Source organism: Phyllostomus discolor, chromosome 14 (assembly GCF_004126475.2).
Source record: "Phyllostomus discolor isolate MPI-MPIP mPhyDis1 chromosome 14, mPhyDis1.pri.v3, whole genome shotgun sequence".
Lineage (NCBI taxonomy): Eukaryota > Metazoa > Chordata > Mammalia > Chiroptera > Phyllostomidae > Phyllostomus > Phyllostomus discolor.
Window position 1 is genome coordinate 24,661,977 of NC_040916.2, and position 20,776 is coordinate 24,682,752.

Below are 20,776 nucleotides of genomic sequence, written 5' to 3' on the forward strand. Positions count from 1 at the left end.
CCGGACAGTGATCTTCACAGTTCCTCTCGGTTCATGCGCCAGGAGGCGCCGGGGTCTCTGAGCTCTCCCAGTGTCCCCCGATGTCGTGAACGGGACTCGTGCGTGGAGGATGGGTGTGCCTCCCTGGCACCAGCTCCTGCCCGTGCCTCACCCACATCACAGAGCTCCACTCGGGCTGCACGTCACCCTCGGGAGGGAGAAGATGGACGGGTCAGCTGCACGGCAGTTTGGGAGTGCAGTCGCTTGAGGAGGCCCGGAACCGGACAGCCAGGGACGCCGTCGCGGAACAGGGGACAACGCTGGGGTTTGAAGGGGCAGGAGGAGCGTGCCTTGGGCAGAAGGCGAACTGCACTGGAGGAGAGAGTGTTCCAAGAAAAGGCATAAAAACACCGAGTGCTGAACAGCACACAGGAGTGCAGCCCGCATGGGGCGTCATGGGACGGGAGGAAGTCGAACGGGGACTGGGCGTTCGGTTTATTCCCCACAAGCAAGCCCTGCTGAGCGGCACAGGGACCAACACCGTGACGGTACATTTACACCCGAGAAATGCAGCTCCCATGGGAAACCTGTGTCTCCCAGGACGGAAGGTCTTAGGACAAGGAAAAAGCACAACTAGAGAAATATTTGAGTTTGAGTGCGAGTAAAGCATAGTGAAGTGTGAACACACAGCTGGTGCAACCAGGACTGGCGCTTGGCCCCGGCCGCTGTGAGTGGTCGGAGCGACCGCGTCACGGAAGCAAGGAGCAGCCCTGACGGGACAGGTGTTCTAGGAGCAGGGCAGCCTGGCGAGGCCGGCGAGGCTGGTGCCGCGAGGAGGCAGGGAGCGCAGCAGCAGCGAGAGCTCTCCCGAAGGCAGGACCCAGGGGGACAGGCTGCGCCTGGCCGTGGCTGTGAGGGGAGGAGGCCTGTCCATGATGCTCCAGGGTCCGCTGCAGACTGGGCGGCCCCTCCAGGATGGAGGGGACACAGAGGGGCGTCGGGTGGAAGGGCCTGCACGCTCACCATGAGCAGGGACACGAATTCCCAGCTCACAGGCTGCGAAACCCCTGCTCACCGCCCTGAACATTCACAACTTGGGAGGATCAACGCCCAGCTCCGTGACCCTGGCCTTGACCGCTGCTGCAGCCACGAGGGGACTCAATGTTCCTCTGCCTGGCGACAGGTCCACCCTACAGGTCCAGCAGCTGCCCTGCTGCTATCGACCTGGGGGCTGGTGAGGGGGGTATTAATTAAGGCGGATCTCAGACACAAGGGGCAGAAATTGGAAGCCACGCAACCTGAGCTCCCGGCCCACGCCCACGCCGGGCACAGAACCCATGTCTGCACATCGAGTCCCCGCGGTGGCAACCCGACACCTGTCCCCCCACCTCCAGGGCCGCCAGGAAATTAGCAATCACCCCGGGACCTGGTCGTAATTAAACTGAACAAAAAGACAGCTGCTCGGCCTTTCTGGTCTAATCACCGACCTGCAGCCCGGGGATTACTAGCTCCGGGGCGATTTGGGGAGGATTACTCTTTCATTAGCGTCTGGGGGGTCAGGTCCAGCACACGGTGGCAAGAGCCATGTCAGACACCTCCCATGCGGACAGCCCAGCCCACCCAGTGTCCGAAAGTTTGGCCACTGGCAGCCACTGGCCTGACCCCCATCAACTGCAACTATTCCCTAGGCGTGTCACCCAATGAATTCCGCCTTGAGTTCCCAGGTGTCTGTGAGAATGTCATTCCAAATCTCCAGGTCAGTCTCCGGCGGCGACCAGAAGGACCAGCACCTGGGGAGGAACAGGACTGGGGCTGTCCACCAGGGTGACAAGGTTAAATGACTCTTGACCGCCGCACGGCTACGCACTGCACACACACCCCCAACACCCTCACGCAGCTGAACCAGGACACGAACACGCTGACCCGGGCCTGGAGGTGGGGCGCTCAGAGGCTAGAGAAATGAAACAGTGAACTAGCGTGGGGACCCACGAAACCCACTGGCGGCCGCGGTCAGCCTGCCTGCTAGTGTCCTCAGTTCCTCTGTCACTCATGCAGCAACTGTCTCCGATGCCCCCTCTCCTTCAGGTGGGGCGCCGAGTGCGGGGCGGGGCGGGCAGCACACACAGACACAGCCCCGGTGGGACCTGGGGTCTGCTGAGGGCAGCCCAGAGGGAGGGAGGTGTGGGGGAGGGCTCCCCGAGGAAGCAAGTGGAGGCTCACCCCGAAATCTGAAGGGAAATCAGGAGACAGCAGAGCAGAGGAGACAGCGCGCAAAGGCCACGGGGCAGGAGCGCGTGGGGCGGGAAGGAAGGCGAGAGACGGCAGACCGGAGATGCAGAGGCAGGCAGAGGCCAGGCCGCACAAGACCACACAGGGTCTCTGGGTCCGAGTGGGAAGCCCCGCCCCTCCTCAGAGCAACGGGACGCACACTCGGGAAAGACCATGCTGGTCCCCACGCAGAGGCCGCACGGGAAGGGGCCGGCACAGACGTGCAGGGAATCACCGGACACTGGCATCGCCCCGGCAGGCGACGGTGATCCCTCGGACTGCTGCAGGGCCTCGCGGGGCCCGAAATGGAGCCCCCCCTGCTGCTGCTCGGGAACCAGCATTTGCTCCAGTGCCCAGGCACAACAACGGGAGCGGGGGGAGCCCCCAACCTGGTTTGCTCTCTCATCACACCCCTGTCACACCAGTGTTCATTCCCAGCCCATTAGCCAGCTCCGTTTCCCATCCCGACGACCTCACGGCTCTCCCTCCCGACCCTGCTCAGGAGCCCTGGGCAGCTGTGGACCATTTCCAGCTCTGCCACAGCTTCCTCATCACGGGGGCGGGGGGGGGGGGGAACGGACGGACATTTGTTCAAGTCTAGATGACATGACAGGTGTTAACGAAGCATCACGGTAATCCTTTTGCAACAAATGCTAAGTCATCACACCGCACACCTTCCACCTATATGGGGCTGTGTGTCAATTCACTCTCGGCATGACGAAGAAGGAAGTTCCGAAGAAAGCCCAGGCAGTGACACCGGACAGCGCAGATGGCAGTGACCCCTGTGAAGGGGGCACAGGAAGTGACCGCGGGGCGGGAGTGGAGCGCCAGGAACGGCGCGACGTGGGCAGTGCTCCGCCTCACGCCCGGGGGCCTCGCTGGGCTGCGCCTCTGCTATTGTTCTGTCTTTGATTGTATCTCTGCATGTGTTTCGTGGCCCACAACGTTAAAACAGATTTAAGAAAAACTGATTGAATGAAAAAGATAATGAAATCTAAATTATAAATAACACCTCTCTGCCCCAACAATTTATAGAAGTTGACAGAATCAGGTTAGGACGTGAACTCTCAAGACAGTGGACCCAACTGGCGTTCACAGAACTCTCCACCCGCCGAACCCGCACTCTTTGCAAATGCACGGGGAACCCCCGCCAAGTCAGTGTGCACGCTGGGCCAGTGAACAAGGCCCGATGCATTTTAAAGGGTCCCAGTCGTCAGAGGGCGCCCTCTACCGGCAGCAGAAGGAAAATGCCAACCACGGATACACATCTGGAAAACCCCCAGGTGTCTGAAACTTAAACTCACTTCCAAGCATCAACGGGCCCAAGAAGCAATCACACGGAAATAAGAACATTTGAAACCGAATTACAATGAAGACACAACATATCGAAATTTGTGAGAAGCAGCTAAGGCAGTGCTTAGAGGAAAACTCATAGCACGATACTAGAAAACATGAAGATCTACAAACAATTAAGCTCCCACCCTTAGAAAACTAGCGTTAAATTAATCCCAAAGTGTAAAAAAATAAACAATAAAGGCAATAAGATAAAAAGTTAAATAATGAACAACCAATAATTAAAATAGATGACACCAAAGTGGGGATTTTTATTACAAAATAGCCCATCACAAAAGTACGTGCAGCACAAAAAGCACGCGGCACGAGGATTTATCAGAGTGGACACCCATAAATGTCACTAGATGGAGAAACGGGGCGTGGCCGGCACCCAGAGCCCTCGGGCACACCCTGTCCCTTCCCAACCTCCAGCCTCTCCTGCCCTCCCCACGTCAGCCCTGTCCTAACTTTTATGCAAATAACTTGCAGGTCATTACAATTTTACCGCCTAAGCCTGTACCTTTGAGTGCAGAACGGAGTTTTACCTGGTTTTAATCTTCACACGGCCGCAGTATTAGACGTGTCCGCTGGCCATTCACGCATCTTCCTTTGCTAAGTATCCGTTCGAATCTCTAACTGAGTACTCTTTGCAACGTTCCACAAACGGCATGGACCTCAAGCTAGACTGATCAAAATCAAGAGAACAGACCCAAAGAGCCAGTATCTGCAATAAAGGGAGGAATGCAACTACGAATCCTACAGACATGAAAAGTATTTTTAAAAAATTATCAACTTGATGCTAATTAACCCGACACTCCTAGTTGACACCATGTGGCCAAACGAGCCAGGTGTGCAGGGGTGTCCCAAGATAAACACCTGAAATTTCTCCCCTTTCACTCACCCCTAAATCAGGGGTGTCAGACTCTTTTTCCCCAGGGGCCACATCAGCCTTGTAGTTGATTTGAAGGGCCAAGATAATTTCAGGACTGTATAAATGTGACGACTCCGTAACGGCTAAGGAGTTGAAATTACAGTTGGCCCTTTAAAGGCAACCGCGAGGCTGCTGTGGCCCCGGGGAACGTGAGCCTGACAGCCGGCCCGAAGTCGTCCGAAAGAGCCGACTACACGTGGACGCAGCTCAGAACCCCCCCCCCCCCCCCCCCCCGCCGTGAGCGCCCCCCGGGGACACCGCCCGCCCAGGACTCACACGGAAGACGCAGGCTTCCCTCACGGCCACACACCGTGCCTTTGGCGTGGCGGCCCCCCGACAGACAGACACGAGTCAGAGACGACACGGGCTTTTATTAAAGATCGTAATGCAGTCATTTATTAAAGGGGAAAAGCAAAGCCAAAAAAAAAAAAAGTGTTTTGTGATGTTTCAGGGGAAATAGCATCATTATCGGCAATATTCTTTCTCTTTGAAATGAGCTAGTGAAAAGCACAATCTGTTGTATGAAATAGTCTCAAGGTAGGCAAAGTAGCACAAAGATATTTTTGGATAGAAAAAATTCAGTTACGCAATCAGCAGCATTCAAAATTGTTGACTGTGCACAATTATAAAAATTGACTCATGTTGTAACAAAGTGTTTTAAAACCTCACCGGGGTAGAACAGGCACAGTGTTCTGAAGGCATCCAAGTCCCCCGGGGGCTCCCGAGCGTCCCGCCCCCAGCTCCCCAGTCAGAACTCCGGGGTCCCCGTCCTCGTCCGGAGCGGCCGAGTCCGCACACTCACTGAGCCACGCACACAGACGTCCACCTGGAACCCCGGCTGGAGGTGTGTGAGCTCTGCACAACACGCTACCTGCCAAGAACTACTGCGCATCTTAAACATGGAAAATCTTAGACTTTGAAATAAACTACACCCCCAACCTCGCAGAGCAGCTTTAAGAGCCTGAACACGGACTTCCTGCTGTTGCTGACGTGCTGAGCGCGATGCCTGGGGGCAGGCCGTGCTGTGCAGGCGTCTGTGCCCCGCGGCTGACCCCGGGCGGCGGTCACGAGGGACAGAGGCGGCCCTGGCCCAGGCTGCACCCCGCCCCCGCCCCCCACAGGGACCCCCAGCCGCAGGGCTGGGACTGGCTCATTCCACCGAGTCTCATCGCTCACGCAGCAGCCCGAGCCACCAAGCCAGCCCCCCCCCCCCGTCTAAGGTGCAGCCCAGTCCCTCACCGGTTCCCAGTGGAAGTCCCCACAACCCCTTCACTCGGATGCCTCTGTGCCCTCGGTTCTCACTCCCTGCACACGAGGCCTGCGGTGGGAGGTGGGGCACAGGTAAGCACTCCACGGGGTCGCCCCGCCAGCGTGACCGATGGAAGCTCCCCACTCCGCTGGGGACGGTTTTGCCCTGCCCAGAGACGAGGCAGCCGCCCTGGGGAGGGAGACGAGCAGCCGCGGCCAAGACCCCCGGCCAGAGTTACTGCCAACGCTGCGTGAGACCACGCACGGCAGGGCCTGCAGCACCAGGCGTGTAGCGGCAGGGGACTCATTCTGGGTGAATCAATGGCCAGAGATCAAATTCACCGTCACCTTCCACGGTCCCCAGCTATTCCCGGACTGACTGACATCACCTACCACGCACTGAGACGCCACTCACCTGTGCTGGGCCATGCGTGCGCTAACTCCCGGCACGCACCTCCCCTGTGTCCTGCCAACCGCCGGCAGGGCCGACTTGTCCCCGAGTGTTTAACCAGATGAGCAGTCCGAGGACCAGAGGTTAAGTGGCTTGTCCAACATGACACTAGTACGTGACAAGAGCCACAACTCACACCCACCTTTGACATCCAAGCCCACGCTCTCTGCCACTGTGCGGTACACACTGGCGACATCCTAAAAGGCAGCTCGGAGCCCACTGGGGAGTCGCACTATCTTCAAGAGACACTGGCATGGGAAAGAACCCCCAGACGCCAGAGGGAGGGTGGCGTTCCGTTTCCCTCCCTGGCCGAAGGCAGGGCACCCCCAGCAGCCCAGCAAGGGCCTGGCAGGCCGGCCTCTCACGCGGGCCCCATCGGGCCTGCTCACTCCTCCCCAGTCAGAGGGGAAGGCTGGACGGTCTGAGGCTCCGAGCACAGAGGGTCAGTACAGCACGGCGGCCACAGGCAAGGAGACCACCGCTGCCTTCAGTGCGGAGGCTCGCGGAGCAAGAGCCTGGGGGCAGCCGGAGCCGGTGAAGGACGGAAAGGCACCGCAGAGAGACCTCACCCGCAGGGCGATTCTGGGGGTGCTGCAAGCCCAGAGCTCTGGCCATCGAGGCAGGACACTTGGAGGTCGGGCAGCAAGGGCTACGATGGCATGCAGAGAACCATGGGGACGCCACAAGCCTGGGAGACAGGGCAGGAGACTCCACAGGGGCCAGGAGTCGTGGGCCTAGCTGGTGAAAGCAGGGACCCAGCTCCAGCAGGTGCCCCGGAGCCACACCGGGACCCACAGGGCCACGGGAGAGACTGAAGCCGGCACCAGGCTCTGAGCCCGGCTCCGCCACCCACCGTGGCTTCGGGTACATGTGGCGACCTCCCCGAGCCTCAATTTCCTCCAGTGCACAGAGACACAACGCTGCTTCGGCACGAGGCCTGTGAGGACAAGCTTGGGGACACAAAAGCCCTTTGTCTGTGGCTCTGAGGCCCACAGTGTCGTCTCTCCCAGCGTGTCCCCCAGGGGCTCGGGTGCCAACTCGGGGCCTACTGAAAGGTTGAGGGGCAGGGCGCCTGCCTCCTGCTGGCCCCGCAGCAGGCTCCGCCTTCCCTCCCGACACAGCCCACTCCTGAAGAACGGGAAACGTGACCGGCCACTTACAAACAAGGAGGGAAAAAAATACAGCAGAGAACAGCAAACACTGTCACCTCTGGCCGGCTCTTGTCCAAAAGGAAAAGCAGCATTCTCCCTGCCGCCTTGTTCTCTCTCAAGCTGGCTCCCAGAAATCAGGAGGAAATAGGACAGAACACCCGAGAGAGAAAGAACAGGCAGCAAGGGCAGACCCGCAAGGGCCGAGGTGCAGGCTCAACAGCACCTCTCATCACCAAGTGCCCGTTCGGGCCCCCGACGACAGCCGGCTCTGCAGGCTGATGGGGCCGTCGGGAGGGCCGAGTCCCGGTTCCCAGACCCAGGGAACAGCGTGTCCATGCCTCATGGGGTGCGGGCGATGGTCTCCAAGCTGAGGGGCAAGTCTACGAAGTCCCTGGGGGCCCCAAACGCTGTCCCTGGGGTGCTGGGGTGCTGGTGCATCCCTGCCATTCCCGACGGGGCTGCCCGTTACCACCTGATGACCCCTGGCTCCCAAGGCTTGTCTGCTGCTCAATGCGGTTTTTATTTATGAGAATTGGGGGAACCACACCCAACGAGAAAAGGGGGGACGAGGCCGATGCCACGCCAGAGGACGCAGAGCCCGCCCCCCTACTGTGCTACAAGACATCTGGGACTGGGGACCCGCTGCCGCCTCCAGAAGCAAAGGCCCGGGTCACCGGACCCGCCGCGGCCACGGGAAAGGCACAGGTCTGAGCAAAAGGGCCAGAAGGTATTTACAAAAGTGTCCGCCGGCTTCCGTCCATAGCGCCTCCCAAAGCGTCGCAACGTCGGCCACGTGCTAGGTAAGGCACGCGGCGAAACACTTCTTCACAGCGTCCCTAGGAGGAAAACACAAGGGGAAACAGGAGACCGTCACCCCAGGCTCCTGGAGTGGTCGAGACAGAGCCCCCTGCAGATTCCCCGGCACCCAAAGGGGCACGCTGCAGACCAGACGGCACCCCGCCTGTGGGGCTGGTCACCTGTCTCGTCGGAGTGGCCAGTGTCTCACATGTACAAGGGCATGTCCCCGCCCACCCGAAAAGCCAGTGGTGGGGACGAGTGCACGGCACAAAGTAGGTGGTCGCTAGAAGTCAAAGTGGAGACCCCCAGAGACCGGGAAGTGGGCCAGGACGGCGCACTTTCTAGCGACCAGAACCACAGACCGCACAGACCACACTCAATGCGTTAAGTGGAACGGTCGCCTGAGGATTTTCCGTCAGCCAGTGGCCAGCGGCCAGCAGCCAGCAGCCGACATGTGCCGAGGACACCTCCCAGGAGCTCCCGGGCACGGGGACCTTGCTACAGCTCACAGACCCAGGGGCCTGTAGCCCCGCCCAGGCACTTGCTCCCGGGAATCAGCGGGGAGCGGGCACAGGGAGGCTGGGCGCTCTGCGAACCGCTGCTCCCCACAAGCAGCGCGGGGCGGGGCCCTCACCCCGGCTCTGCTGTCCGCTGCCCCGTGCAGAGGGCACGGGGGCCACCCGAGGGGGCCGCAGGCGAATGCACCCGCATGAGCAGGCACTGTGCTTTAACACCAAGGTGATTCTAGAACGTTTCTTCAGGTGCGCTCCACCCCGTGGTCCCTCCCGGGAGGTGTTCTGAGCGGGAGAGGGCTTTACGGCCGCAGGGGATCCCGCTTCAACGCCCACAGCGCCCGTCAGGGGGTCTGAGGGCCACGGCCCATTCGCAAAGCCCCACGGTAGCCAGGAACGCAATGGGCTTTTTCAAGTTCCCGCCCAGCCGATCAGCCCCAGCACCTCCCAACCCTGCCCTCACCCCTCCTCCTCAGCCCTCACACGGTTTCCACACTCTCAACCCCGTTCAGGAAAAGCTTCCACCGAGTTAACGAGAAAGGAAATGAAACGGTGGCGTCAGAGCAGAGTCAGAGGCGAAGATCACCAACGTGCTCACTGCAGGGGACCTGCAGGGTCGGAACCCTGGGGCTGGGGGGGCCGGCCCAGGGCAGCTGTCAGCCTCTGCGCCGGAGGGGCCCGGTGCGCCACCCAACCAAGGTCACCACTCACTGGGAGACCCAGGCCCTGCCTGCTTCCCCTTCATAAACCGTTCCCACCCGAGGGTGCTGCTGGGCAAGCTCGGGCCGGGATCCCTCCACCTCGAGCTCAGTGATGCTGAAGGGAGCGCGCCTCTGAGGAGACCCCCTCCAGGCTGCAGGTTAGAGGAGCGGGAAGGCGCGTCTGAGCACCACAGGCCCTGGCCGAAGGCCGCCGGCAGCAGGACCGTGTGGGCCCGGGTCAGCGCCCGTCACTGGTGTGTGATGGGGCGGGGAGCGGGAAATGGGGGGGTGGAGGAGGTGACCACAGCTTACTGATCAGGTGCATGCCACCTGCCTGCCTGTCTCGAAGGACCGCAGCCAAGGTGAGACAGCGGGCAGTTCTGCAAGCACTGCACACGCACGGGCCCTCAGCAGGCACGGCGCCGTCCCCAAGCGACAGACACCGCAGCCCTACACGCGGTCGGTCTTACCTCGCAAACGGTATGAAGGAAAGGCTGTACCTACAAGGAGAAACACACACAACAGATCAGATTACACGGAGGGCACGGAAGGGCGTGGCGGGACGGGTGTCCGAGCCGCCACAGCGTCTGCAGTGACTTCCGGGGCCCTCGCCCCTTGGGGCAGCACGCGCACACACATGCACACACGTGCACACTGCCACGGGCCCTGGGGAGGGGGAGGGGAGGGTGTCATCCATGGCCGAGGAGGATCACCTAGAACGGGCAGATCGGCGCCGAAGTCGTGCCCAGAGAGCACAGCCAACGGCCCTGGGCCAGCTGTCCTCTGGCATTTACGGTCCTCGGCAGGACGCAGCCTCTCCCCGCAGCCTCTCCCCACTGGGATAAACTGTCTGCTCTGCTCCGGCTCGTTTTTTAAAAACCAAAAACCGTAAAACCCCAGTCCCCACTCTGCGGATGACAGCACAAGCAAGCTCTGACTCTTCAGGAACCCCGGTCCCAAGCTCTCTCGGCGGCCCCGGGGGGAGCTGTGTGGGGAGGAGGCCGCCCACCACCCTCGGGACCAGCCTGGGGCGTCAGGAGGGACGGTTTCAAGCATCCAGGGGTCTTGGATCAGGTCCCTATGGGTGGGGGGACGACCACACAAGCAAAGGCAGGCATGAGTGTGTGGGCACAAACTTCTGCCCCCAGGAAATGAACACACACACACTGACAGCCACACCGGGCTCTGGCACCCCCTGCCACCACGACGTGTGCCACGTTAAACTCGGGCCGGCCCTCTCCTGCCCACCGACACGCGCCAGGCTCACCCGCCCGTGAGCACAGCCTGTCCCCGAAGGCCAACACTGAGAAAGCCCAGCTATTCAACAGTCCCGAACTGCCAACGGGAGGGGGTGCTAAGCCTGCAGTCTCCACATCCATTCCCAGCGGAGGGGTGTAACTGATCCTTGCACACTTAAAAAGTCTACTACTGCGGCTCAGGGGATTGAGTGAGGGCCGTGAACAGGGTCACAGATTGGATTCCCAGCCAGGGCACACGCCTGGGTTGCAGGTCAGACCCCCAGTAGGAGGTGCATGAGAGGGAACCACACACTGATGTTTCCCTCCCTTTCTTCTTCCCTTCCTCTCTGTCTAAAAATAAATATTTTTTTAAAATGTGTTTTTTATTTTAGGGAAAAAACCCAACGGACTTTTTGACCAACCCAGTATTACAGGCAGGGCTCAGAAGCTACAGATTCTGGGGAAGGGGCGGGGGGTGTGCCACCCCACCCTCCCGCTGAAGTTGGACCAGTTTGGAAGGGCTGAGACCCCGCAGCCCCACCCGCAGTGTCAAACAACGAAGCCCTCCACCTCCCTCAGCTCTCGAGCGGCAGGCAGTCCCCTGGTCCTGCCAGCAGGCCTCCGGTGCAGAGGCTGATCCTACACAGCCACGTGGTTTCCGGTCTCCTCGCCTCCTGCCAACAGTGCCCCCTTTGTTCCTCTGGTAGGGGTTCCTCCAGCCCAAATGCACCGCTCTCTTTCCCTGCCCACTCTCCTTCCTCTTGGACGGCCTTCTGGCCCACAGCCTCCTTTCACCTGCCCCCGTACACTTCGTTACCCTTGCTCTTCCTGGACGCGAGTGGTTCAGTAGCACTGGTAACATCTCAGAATCAACCGTGAGCCCGGCGAGAAGGCTGCAGTGGGCCACAGCCGCCGCGGCCCCTTGCGCCACCTACTGGCAGTGGGCCGAGCCGACAGGCTTTGCTCCGCAGCCTGGCTTCGCAGCATCACCGAGAATCCTTCCACTGAACAGCGTCTGGGCTTCCCAACCCCTCCTCGCAGCCCCCCGGGGTTTTACCACCGTCGATGCGGCGGTCAGAGGTCAGGCGGAAAGGGACACTTACCACGTCAGGGCCAAAGACTGCAGAACGCAGAAGACGAGGGCAAGCCCCTTGTTGTGCCACTGGAAGAGAAACGACAGGGCGCCGTGAACGCCGGCGGCCAGCGCGGGAGCCAGCGAGGCGGAGGGCGACCCGGAGCCCAACTTACCCAGAAGGCAGAACACAGGGTGAGCGCAAAACACAACTGGAGAGAGAAAGGAGACATCGCTGAGCGAACACAGTGACGACGGCAGCGCGGGAAGACCCGTGAGGACTTATCGCTGCTGGCGAACTTACACCAACGCTTATCGAGCCGCAGGAAGCGGACCCCGTGGCAGCCGCGGCTGCCAAAGGCTCCCCCGTGCCACAGCATCTCGCCCACCTGAGCGAGCGCCCGTGTTTGGCAGGAGAGTTAAGGTCGCAGTGAAACTGAACGGGCCAACAAGAACTCGAGTAGGGTTAAAAGAGAAGAATCCTCTTCTACTTGCAAATTTTCCCAAAATCTCTACCCAGCGAACAAAGTCCCCTTTCCGGCCCACCCCGGGCACCGGTCTTTCTGCCTGAACACAGTCTAACTCGGGTTTCACACGTGCCTGTGCCCTAACCCCCGACTCCTGCCCAGCACCGGGCTTCCGGGTGGGAGGAGCCGCAGGAGGACAGAGGCGCACATGAGACGCCACTCTCACACCCCGCGGGGGGGGGGGGATCGGTTTCCCTGTCACCCAACACCTTCCCTAGGTCCTTTCTTAGAGTCCTTTCTACACGGCACCGTGCAGGCCGCGCCCTCGCGCGACGGACCAAGAGCAGCAGGCTCTCGGGCGTCCGTCAGGCCCGTCGTCTCCACCCGCCCCGGACAGCACCTTCGCCAGAAACGTGTCCTAAGTATTTCCTCCGAGCTCGGCTCTGAGCACGAGGTTCTCAAGGACACAAGGTGAACGGCACACGTGGACAGGGCTTGGAAAGCTCACCTGTTCGACCACGTGAGAGGTACACCACGTCCCAAATGCTGCAACACCGATAATTAAGTAAAAGGCTGGAGAATGTGGTGGGGAAAGCCTCTGATGGTCACGTGGAAGTGAACGGCCCAGAGGAAGGACAGGCATTCAGGGTCAGCGGATGGGGAGGTGGGATAAGACAGAAGGCACGATCGCCAGAGCAGGGCAGGGGGCAGTGGGCCACGAGGAAGACCGGAGAGAACAGGTGTGACCCCAAAGTCACAGGATGGAGAGGTGCGAGAGTCCCCCTTCAGAGAACGAGCCCGGTGCCTCTGTGTTATTGCCTCTGCGTGTGTCCACGTGGCTCCGCCCACCACCTGGAGGGCGTCCAGCTGACTCACTGCCCCATCACTGTGGCTGATTAGACAAGCAGCGCCCTCTGGAGGTGCTTTACAGAACTGGCAGTACCTTACCCCCAGTGGAAACCCAGCGTGGGGGGGTCACTGTTAGAAGCCCACTCCCTCCCAGGGCTTCGGGCACGCGTCAAGATGAAAGGAACCAGGTCTGAGAAGCAGCAACGCCCTAGAGCGGCCCCAGAAGTCCCGCCCCTGGAGCGCCGCCGCAGGCAGACTCACCAGCACCATGATGGTGGCGACCAGACGCGTGGGCTCGAACATCCGCTTCAGCTGCTTCATGGGCCCCATGAGGAAGACCGTGCTGCAGGGAGACACGCACCAGCCATGAGGCCGGACAGGCCACTCGGGGCGCAAGCTGCCCTGCACCCCCTGCGTGACCGGCTCACGGCTGACTCTCACTCTGCCGGGAGCTGCGCTGAAGGCCCTGGTGCGTCGTTCTCGCTTCCCCCGTCAACACGCCCGGGGTCGGCCGCAGGAGCACGCACCACCCGCGTCTCACGGACGGAGAGACCGCAGCCCAGAGGGCGGGCTGCCGTCCAGGCCGCCCGACTAGCAGGCGGTGGCGCGAGGCTGCACGTGCGTCGGGTCTGGTCCTAGGGCTACATTGGTCACCTTCTCCGGAGGTGCCACCTTCCTCCCTCCCCATGGAAACCAACCCACCAACCAACCAACCAGCCAACCAACCAGACTCGGGCGACTCAAAAAAGAAAACCACACCTCACAGGCTTAGGTCGTTTATGTTAAAAAGCTGAGCACCTCGTTTCCCTTCATCCTCTCCACGGGATGCTTCTAGTCATGGTAACATCTGCTCGGAACTGCTGGGAGCATGCTCAACGCCACAGACGTGACCTCATTTCGCCCCTCCACTACTCTGTGAGGCGGCTGCTATGACACTTATTTTGCAGATGAAAAAGTGAGGCCGAGACAGCTGACGTATCCAGGACCACGCAGCGGGGAGCTTAAGCAGCTGGCACGCAAACCCGCAACTGCAAGGTTCCAAGGCTCCGAAAGCCCTCCCCGGGGCGCCTGCTGTGTGAATGGGACCTGAGCAGGGGCAGGGGAGACAGAGCGGGCCTCATGCCCACTGCACCAGGGCCAGGGCCAGGGCCAGCCCCTGGCGTTTCCTGACTCGTCACAGAAGGGCTCACGCAGACTCAGCTGAGAAGCTGCCTCTTATAACCAGGGTCTAATACAAGCCAACCAGCAGGTGACGCTGGGGTCGCGTTCCACACGAGAATGAGGCCTGGGCAGAGGCACAAGGGTGTCTGAGCAGGCAGAGGGTTCAGCACTCGGGGCTGGGGACGGGTGGGAGGGGCAAAGGCAGATCTCAAGGGCCTGGGCTCAGACTCCACCTGCAGGGAGGGACCAGGAGCCCCTAATAGGCAGCTCAGCAGGAACAGTAAGGAACGGCCAGTAGGGAGCAGTGCAGGAGGCAAAGGAGGTGGCCGTGGACCTGGGCAGCAGTTCCCACGAGCGACACCATCGGCCGAGCTGAGAGCAGCTCCCACGCTGCCCACTTTAGGGAGCCCCCCCCCCCCCCCCCCCCCGGTCCCAGGCCGGGTGGGACCAGGCCAGCTGCCCCTCCCTGTGCACCTCTCCCTCCTTCCACATCCTGCTCTGCCGTCAGGTTGCGCCCGCCTGCCTGGCTGCCCGTGAGCTCTCTGGTGGCAGGAACCCGACCGCACTGGTCTCTGAATGCCCAGAGCCCAGCAGGGTAGGATCAGGGCTCCTCTCGGGAGGGACACCACCAGGCAACACCAGGCCTCGGGACCGGCGGCGTCAGCACGCAGGCGTGGCCGAAGGGTCGGAGTGCATGAGCTCGGCCTGGGACGTCTGTGCCGCCAGCAGCCCAGGGGGCGGGCAGGCGGGCGGGCGGGCTGGCGCCCTGCCCCGGGGACCAGGTCTGCCGCGATCTCGTGCTGAATAATGACGGGTTTTGCCTGCAGCCGCCGGCCCGGTGAGGCTCCTGAAAGCCTGGGCTCAGCCTCCGGCAGCGGGAGGAGCAGAGCAGAGAGAGGGCTGTGCCACTCCACTGCTCTGGGCCTCCGTGCCCTCCTGTGGACCCCGCAGGGGTGGGACGCCGCCCGCCGTCTCCTGGGGTGTTTCGGGTATAAACACATCGTGAGGTGACAGGACGGGGACGGGATGCGTTCTGACTGCCCTTTTCTCTCCAAAGCCTTAAAGCTACAGAGGCCCCTCCTTCCCACCCCCCACCACAGTCCACTTCCACCCCCCCCGCCCCGTAATAACGGGCCAAGGGCGGACTGAACTGTCACCTCCCGATCGATGCGATGTTGCCGAAGGTGTAGAACACTGCGAACAGGTACAGCCCCTTCCGCGGCACCCAGAGCAGGAAAGTGCCCTGCGAGAGAGGGCAGACGGTGTCCTCCCCGCCACCCCACCAGGGACGCGCGCACAGGCGCCCGTTCCACTCCCCCACCCCCCTCCTCTCCTGCTCCCCCCACCCCCCTCCTCTCCTGCTCCCCCGCCTCCCCATTCCCCCTTTGACCCACGAAGAGCGACAGAGGGGAGGAGGCGGGTGACAGGGGAAAGACAGAGGGGGGGAGGGAAGCCTTACCAGCAGCGAGCAGAGAATCCCCGTGACGAAACACGCCGCGAAGCCTTTGATTCTGGTGTCCCAGCTCAAGGAAGACGTGTCAGTCACCTGGAAGTGGGGAACACGGGTTGCAGACCTCCCCCGGGACGAAGGGCGCACAGGGCTGTGGTCAGGGGGTCGGGAGCAGCGTGTGACTGTTCTGAGGAGGGCGGAGCACAGAGTCCCGCACGCTCGGAGCTCTGAGAGCCCCCTGGAGTCACGCACGGCGCCCAGTGCCTCCTGCACCCGCAGGGCTCCTGTCCTGCACCGCTAACACCTCCCGCAGTGGCCACCCTGCCTCAGGTCCACCCACTCCACAGACCGCAAGCAGCCACGCCTCACAGCAGCCCAAGCCCGGACCGGACCAGGCCCACCACGGGCAAGGCGTGAGCTCCGCCCGGCAGGGGCTCCGCAAATGGGGCTGTGTCCCCTGGGCACAGTCCCCTATGCCCACTGGCCACGCTTCAGCAGCTGCTGCTGTCTGAGACCTGGGGCGGGGGTGGGGGAGGCTCGGGCTCTGGCCCTCCTCAGGTCACGCGTGCAGCCATTCCCTGTCGTAGCGCTGCTCTTCGGGGCGGGCGGCAGCCAGACCACGTGAGTGTGAGGCAGGCCCCAGTTAATGAGTTACCGCCCTACTCATCCCCATGCTCTGCCACCAAGACTACCCTCTCCCAAGGGCAAAGTTCAGAGGCCGCCACGTTTCCAGAAAAACTCTGCTGGGACAGGAGAGCCTGTGAGTAGCCCCCACGGCTTCTCCCCACGTCGAAGACTGCACCCAAGTGTGTGCGCCAGAGACCCGCCCGGTCCGTCCCCGAGGCAAGGAGCCACGGCTGCTCAGCTGGGCACAGGCGGCTGCCGCCGAGACCGAGGGCCTCCCCGCACAGCCGAGGCGGGCGGCCAGACCGGGTCCCTTCACACAGGGGCACGCACGCGGCCACCTGGCGATGCGGTGAACACCATGGAGCACGTTGCCAGCAGCTGATGGAGGACGGCAGGTGGTGGCGGAGGCTGCTGGGGTCACCAGACCGGCAACTCCCTCAGCCCCGAGGGCTCCCAGCTCAAGACTTGTTTTCCAAGGAGGACCTGTCCCTAGACACCCTGTCAAACCAGAAGCTCCAAGGGAAGGACCAGGGGCTCCCCCAGGGATGGCAGGCGTTGCTACAGGATGGCTTCGCCTCCACCCAGGAGAAAGGCATTTCGCAGGTTATCAAACGGGGTTCTCCCCACCCCCCATACATTCACATGTATTGAAAGTGGGCTCATGACACTGCAATACGCCCCCCGACACACACACACACACACACACACAGCACCCGCAAGATCATGTGGCAACACAGGACCCTGCCCGGAAAGGCACACCCGGGGCTGGTGACATGCAGTGGGGACCGGGCGTTAGCACCAGCGACACAGGCCACCGGGGCCATGGCAGGAAACCTCGCCTCCAAAGTGAGCCGGCGAGGCTCTGTCATCGGCTGCCTGGCACCCACCCAACCAGGCCGTGCCCCCGCTGCCAGGCCTGTTCGGCCTCCCACCAAGAACAGAGCCAAACCAAAAGCCACAGCTCCTCCTACTCACACGAGGACCAGGGGGCTTACCTTGCCGAGGTGGAAGAACACACCGGGCTGCGTGCAGGGAGAAACACGGTACGGGGTTGGGCAGGATCTGCTACCTGAGCACCTCTGGGCGCCAACAGGGACATTTTTAAAGATTCAACCTTTTTAAATTTTCCTTCAAGAGCATAAACCACAAGGCAAAATATCAAACTCGAACTGACGATGGCCTTGAGGGGGCCACACAGTCCCAACAGCAGGACGGTGAGATTCCAGCCCTCGCAAAGATCAAACTCGCCGGCCACGGGAAGCGGTCTGCTTTCTGCCTTCAGAGGGAGAGTGACGTGTTGGCCCTGCAAGCCTCTCAGGCTGCATTCCACCCCGGTGTCGCCCTGGACAGCCAAACGGGGGAGGGGGGGCTGACTTTTCACCGTTGTTGTTCCACTCCGCGGTGGTTGCCAGTTCTTGGCCGCAGGCAGGGGAAGCTGCTGTTCCCCTTCTTCTAACCGGACTCAGGGGAAACCAAACACGTGTCACACGTTCTGGAAACCAGAGTCGCTGGAACAGTATCCGGGCAGAACCTGGAGGTGACGTGCTCACACGCCGTCTGACCGGCAGTGGCGCACAAAGGTCCCTTTGACTCCGGCTGTGGGCAGGAGAGGGGCTCTTGCCAAAAAAAAGGAAAGCTAAGAACTGTTTGGGGAGCAGCAGGTAACGACGAGAAGCTGAGAAGGGAATACTGCCCCCTTCCGGCGCTGCCGAACCAGGGACCATCCGGACCTTCCTCCTCCCGGCAGGCCTCTGTAAACACGGAAAACCCGCCCTTGCAGAAAGAAGTCCTCGGACCCTGCAGACCGAAGGGGCAGTGGTGAAGATGAAGGACCGGAAAACTCGTCGTGAGGCTACCTGCGATTACCCACGGCCACGGAATTTTTATCATCACCTGGTTGGTTCCCCACGCAGGAGAAACAGAACCACTCATCCTTCCGCTGTTTGCATTAAACGGAGGACAGTATTAAAAGTACTCGCTTCTGGTGACTTCTGACAGCTTACAGGGCACTGAATTCACCGACACTGTAAAGCCACCTGTCCAACGAGCCACGTCAGACAGAAACTCCCCCGCCCCCCCGCCCCAGATTCCCGCAGTTCCACCAGCCATAAAACCTCAGGGAGCAGGAAGCGTCAGCCCACCGAGCAGGACCCGCATTTCACAGCTGGCCCTGACCTAACACTAACACGTAAGAATGAAGCCAAATATAACCCCGACGAGGAATTCTGCCGGTTCAGAGCTGCGTCCCAGGAGCTCGGACTCGGGACCTGCGGGTCAGTGACCGTGTGAACAGGTCTGCGCGCTGGGAGAGAGGAACCCGGGAGCGGAGTTTCAGAACAAGAGGGGAGCACCTCCTCTTTTCAGGCCGGACTTCGCACACGCCTGGACTCCCGACGGCCTGAAGCTCTGCACCGTGTCCACCGCAGCAGCACCGCTCAGGCAGAAACATACTCCGTGTCGTCCCCTCCGGGTCTGCCCACCGCTTCAGGGTCACTTGTGAACATGTAGCATCGGCATCACCCGCCATCAGCGTTCCCCCGCAAGCGTCTTTGGGGACAGAAGATGTCCCACTAGGGACGCCTGATGCCCATAAAAGCCCGCTGACGGTGTGCAGGGCGCAGAGCTCTGGATGGGCAGGACTGTCGCCGCCTGAGTTTTCTTCACCCCCATCTGAGGTTTCACTTGAGGGTTCCCAACGGGAGTCGGAAAGGCAGGACACAGACCTCGGGCAAGTACCACTGAGCCCTGACCAACTAATGAAAGCAAAAAGTGGAAAAGAACCCATAGAGGTGTTCCGAAATGGCAATAAAATACAAAAATTAAGTTAAAGTTAAATAAAATACATAAAACAAGGCAAATCTCAATTCCTACCACACCTGATTCCTGCAGTGCTACTTCCAGGTGAGGGTGGCAGGCTGAGACTGCAGATGGGTGGAGGAACCCGCATCACATAAAACTCAGTGACGTCAGCAACCCCAAGGTGGGTGACAGGAGCGTGGGAGAAAACCACGGGGGACGCTGACCAAACTGAGAGCAATAGTAGGTTTTCAGTTGAAAGATGGGGAAACTGAGGCGCACGAGATACACGCCAAGAGTAAAGAGATGTTGTTCATTTGTTATGCAGAAAGGGAAACAAAAGCCAAAGCAAAAAGCGCCCAAAGAGGAAGCGGACGTTCTGTGGGGCTCTACACCCTGGGGCATCAGTGCCCAGGTTTCCACGCGACCCAACACCTGTCTAATCCAACAGCAGGCGGACAGCCCGGGGAGTCCGCGGGGCTCTCGAGCACGCACGCCGAGAAACCGGATGCGGCCCCGCCCTCCGGCGGCCAGGGTTTCGCGGAGGCACCTTACACAACACCGAGAGGAGCTGGGGCCGGGTGTGAGTCTCACACCCACAACCTCCACCCGGCGGGAAGGCGGCCCGGAGCCCCGGGCGCGGCCCCGGACGGCCGCGCGGACCTCGAAAGACGCCGGGCCCGGGCCAGCGAGGCCGCCCCTCCCCCGGATGCGTCCTCCCCCTGCCGGGTTTCTGGGTTTCGCCTCGGCGCGGCCCTTCCCCGAGCGGGGGTGGGGGGATGGGGCACGGGACTGAAGTAAACAGACGCCGACAGCCGGAGCCTGGAGCCCAGATCCCAGGCGGCCCCGGGGGAGCGCCGGCAAAGAGGGGAGCGGGGGCACTCCGCGCGGGGGCGCGGCCGGGGATGGGAAATGGTGGTGGGGGTAGGGGGAAAGAGCAGAGCTGCTTCCCAGGAAATCCTGGAAGTCCTGCTCCTTCCCACAGCCAGCAGCCCCGCGCCCGCCAGGCCCCCGCGAGCCCGCGCCACGGCCGCGCGGGGGGCACTCACCTCGGCCAGGCCGCCCCGGTCCTCGGTGTCCTGGCCGCTCAGCACCTTCTTCAGCTTGTCCATCCCGGGCCGGTGCGCGCCGCCGCCGCAGCCCCTCGCCGGCCGCCGCCTGTTGCGCCGCTCCGCCCGCGGCCCTTCCGGGTGCGCGCCCCGCCCAGGTGCCCGCCCACCTGGCGGCGGCCAGCGCAGGCGCCCACCCCCGCCCCGCCCCCCTGACCGGCCGGTTTGGGACGAGGGCGCCCGGACGGGCTGGGAGAGTGGCGCCGCCGCCCCGGGGCCCGCCCACGCTCCGGCGGCGGGCTGGGACCACGCTGCCGGGAATCCGGAGGCCACCTGGAGGCGGCGCCGTCTACCCGAGCTTGGTGGCAGGCAACGTGAGCAGGAGAGGCGCTGCTTCCCGCGGACGCGCACCGAGAGCGTGATCTGGACAAAACCTTGGGGACCGGGTGGGACTTGGGTGGGGGGCTGGGGAAGGGATGCTGGGTGGCGGGTTCCTTTCCCCGACGCCGCACTGGACCCCAGCGCTGATGAGGCCGTCCCAGAGGACCCCTAGAAAACCGCTCAGAAAAACAAACCCACGGACAGCTTCCCCGGAGCGTCCGCGCGTCTCCCCCCACCCCCACCCCCGCCGCCTCCCTCACACACGGACACCCAATGGGCATAATTTATAGGTTAGGTTACCAATGTCAACAAAAG

The 20,776-nt window shown here is 61.8% G+C and overlaps 1 protein-coding gene across 1 annotated transcript; it reads right to left on the minus strand.

The window, feature by feature from the left end:
* Positions 1-7,861: 7,861 nt before the first annotated feature.
* SFT2D2 (SFT2 domain containing 2) lies at positions 7,862-20,236 on the minus strand. Its single transcript, XM_028530991.2, has 8 exons — positions 20,081-20,236; positions 15,618-15,704; positions 15,316-15,401; positions 13,259-13,340; positions 11,858-11,893; positions 11,713-11,771; positions 9,842-9,871; positions 7,862-8,196 (listed from the first exon to the last, which is right to left on the minus strand). The coding sequence occupies exons 1-8, from the start codon at positions 20,141-20,143 to the stop codon at positions 8,157-8,159; spliced, it is 483 nt and encodes a 160-aa protein (XP_028386792.1). The 5' UTR covers positions 20,144-20,236; the 3' UTR covers positions 7,862-8,156.
* Between the last annotated feature and the right edge of the window lie 540 nt (positions 20,237-20,776).

Bases quoted from the DNA above. Each gene is read 5' to 3' on its own strand.
- SFT2D2 (XM_028530991.2), bottom strand. From the start codon at position 20,143: ATGGACAAGCTGAAGAAGGTGCTGAGCGGCCAGGACACCGAGGACCGG. The intron at 15,402-15,617 runs GTAAGGCTTCCC...CCTCTCTCGCAG, and splicing joins GGATTCTCTGCTCGCTGCTG to GGCACTTTCCTGCTCTGGGT. The intron at 11,894-13,258 runs GTGAGTCTGCCT...TTCTCTCTCCAG, and splicing joins TCGCCACCATCATGGTGCTG to TTGTGTTTTGCGCTCACCCT.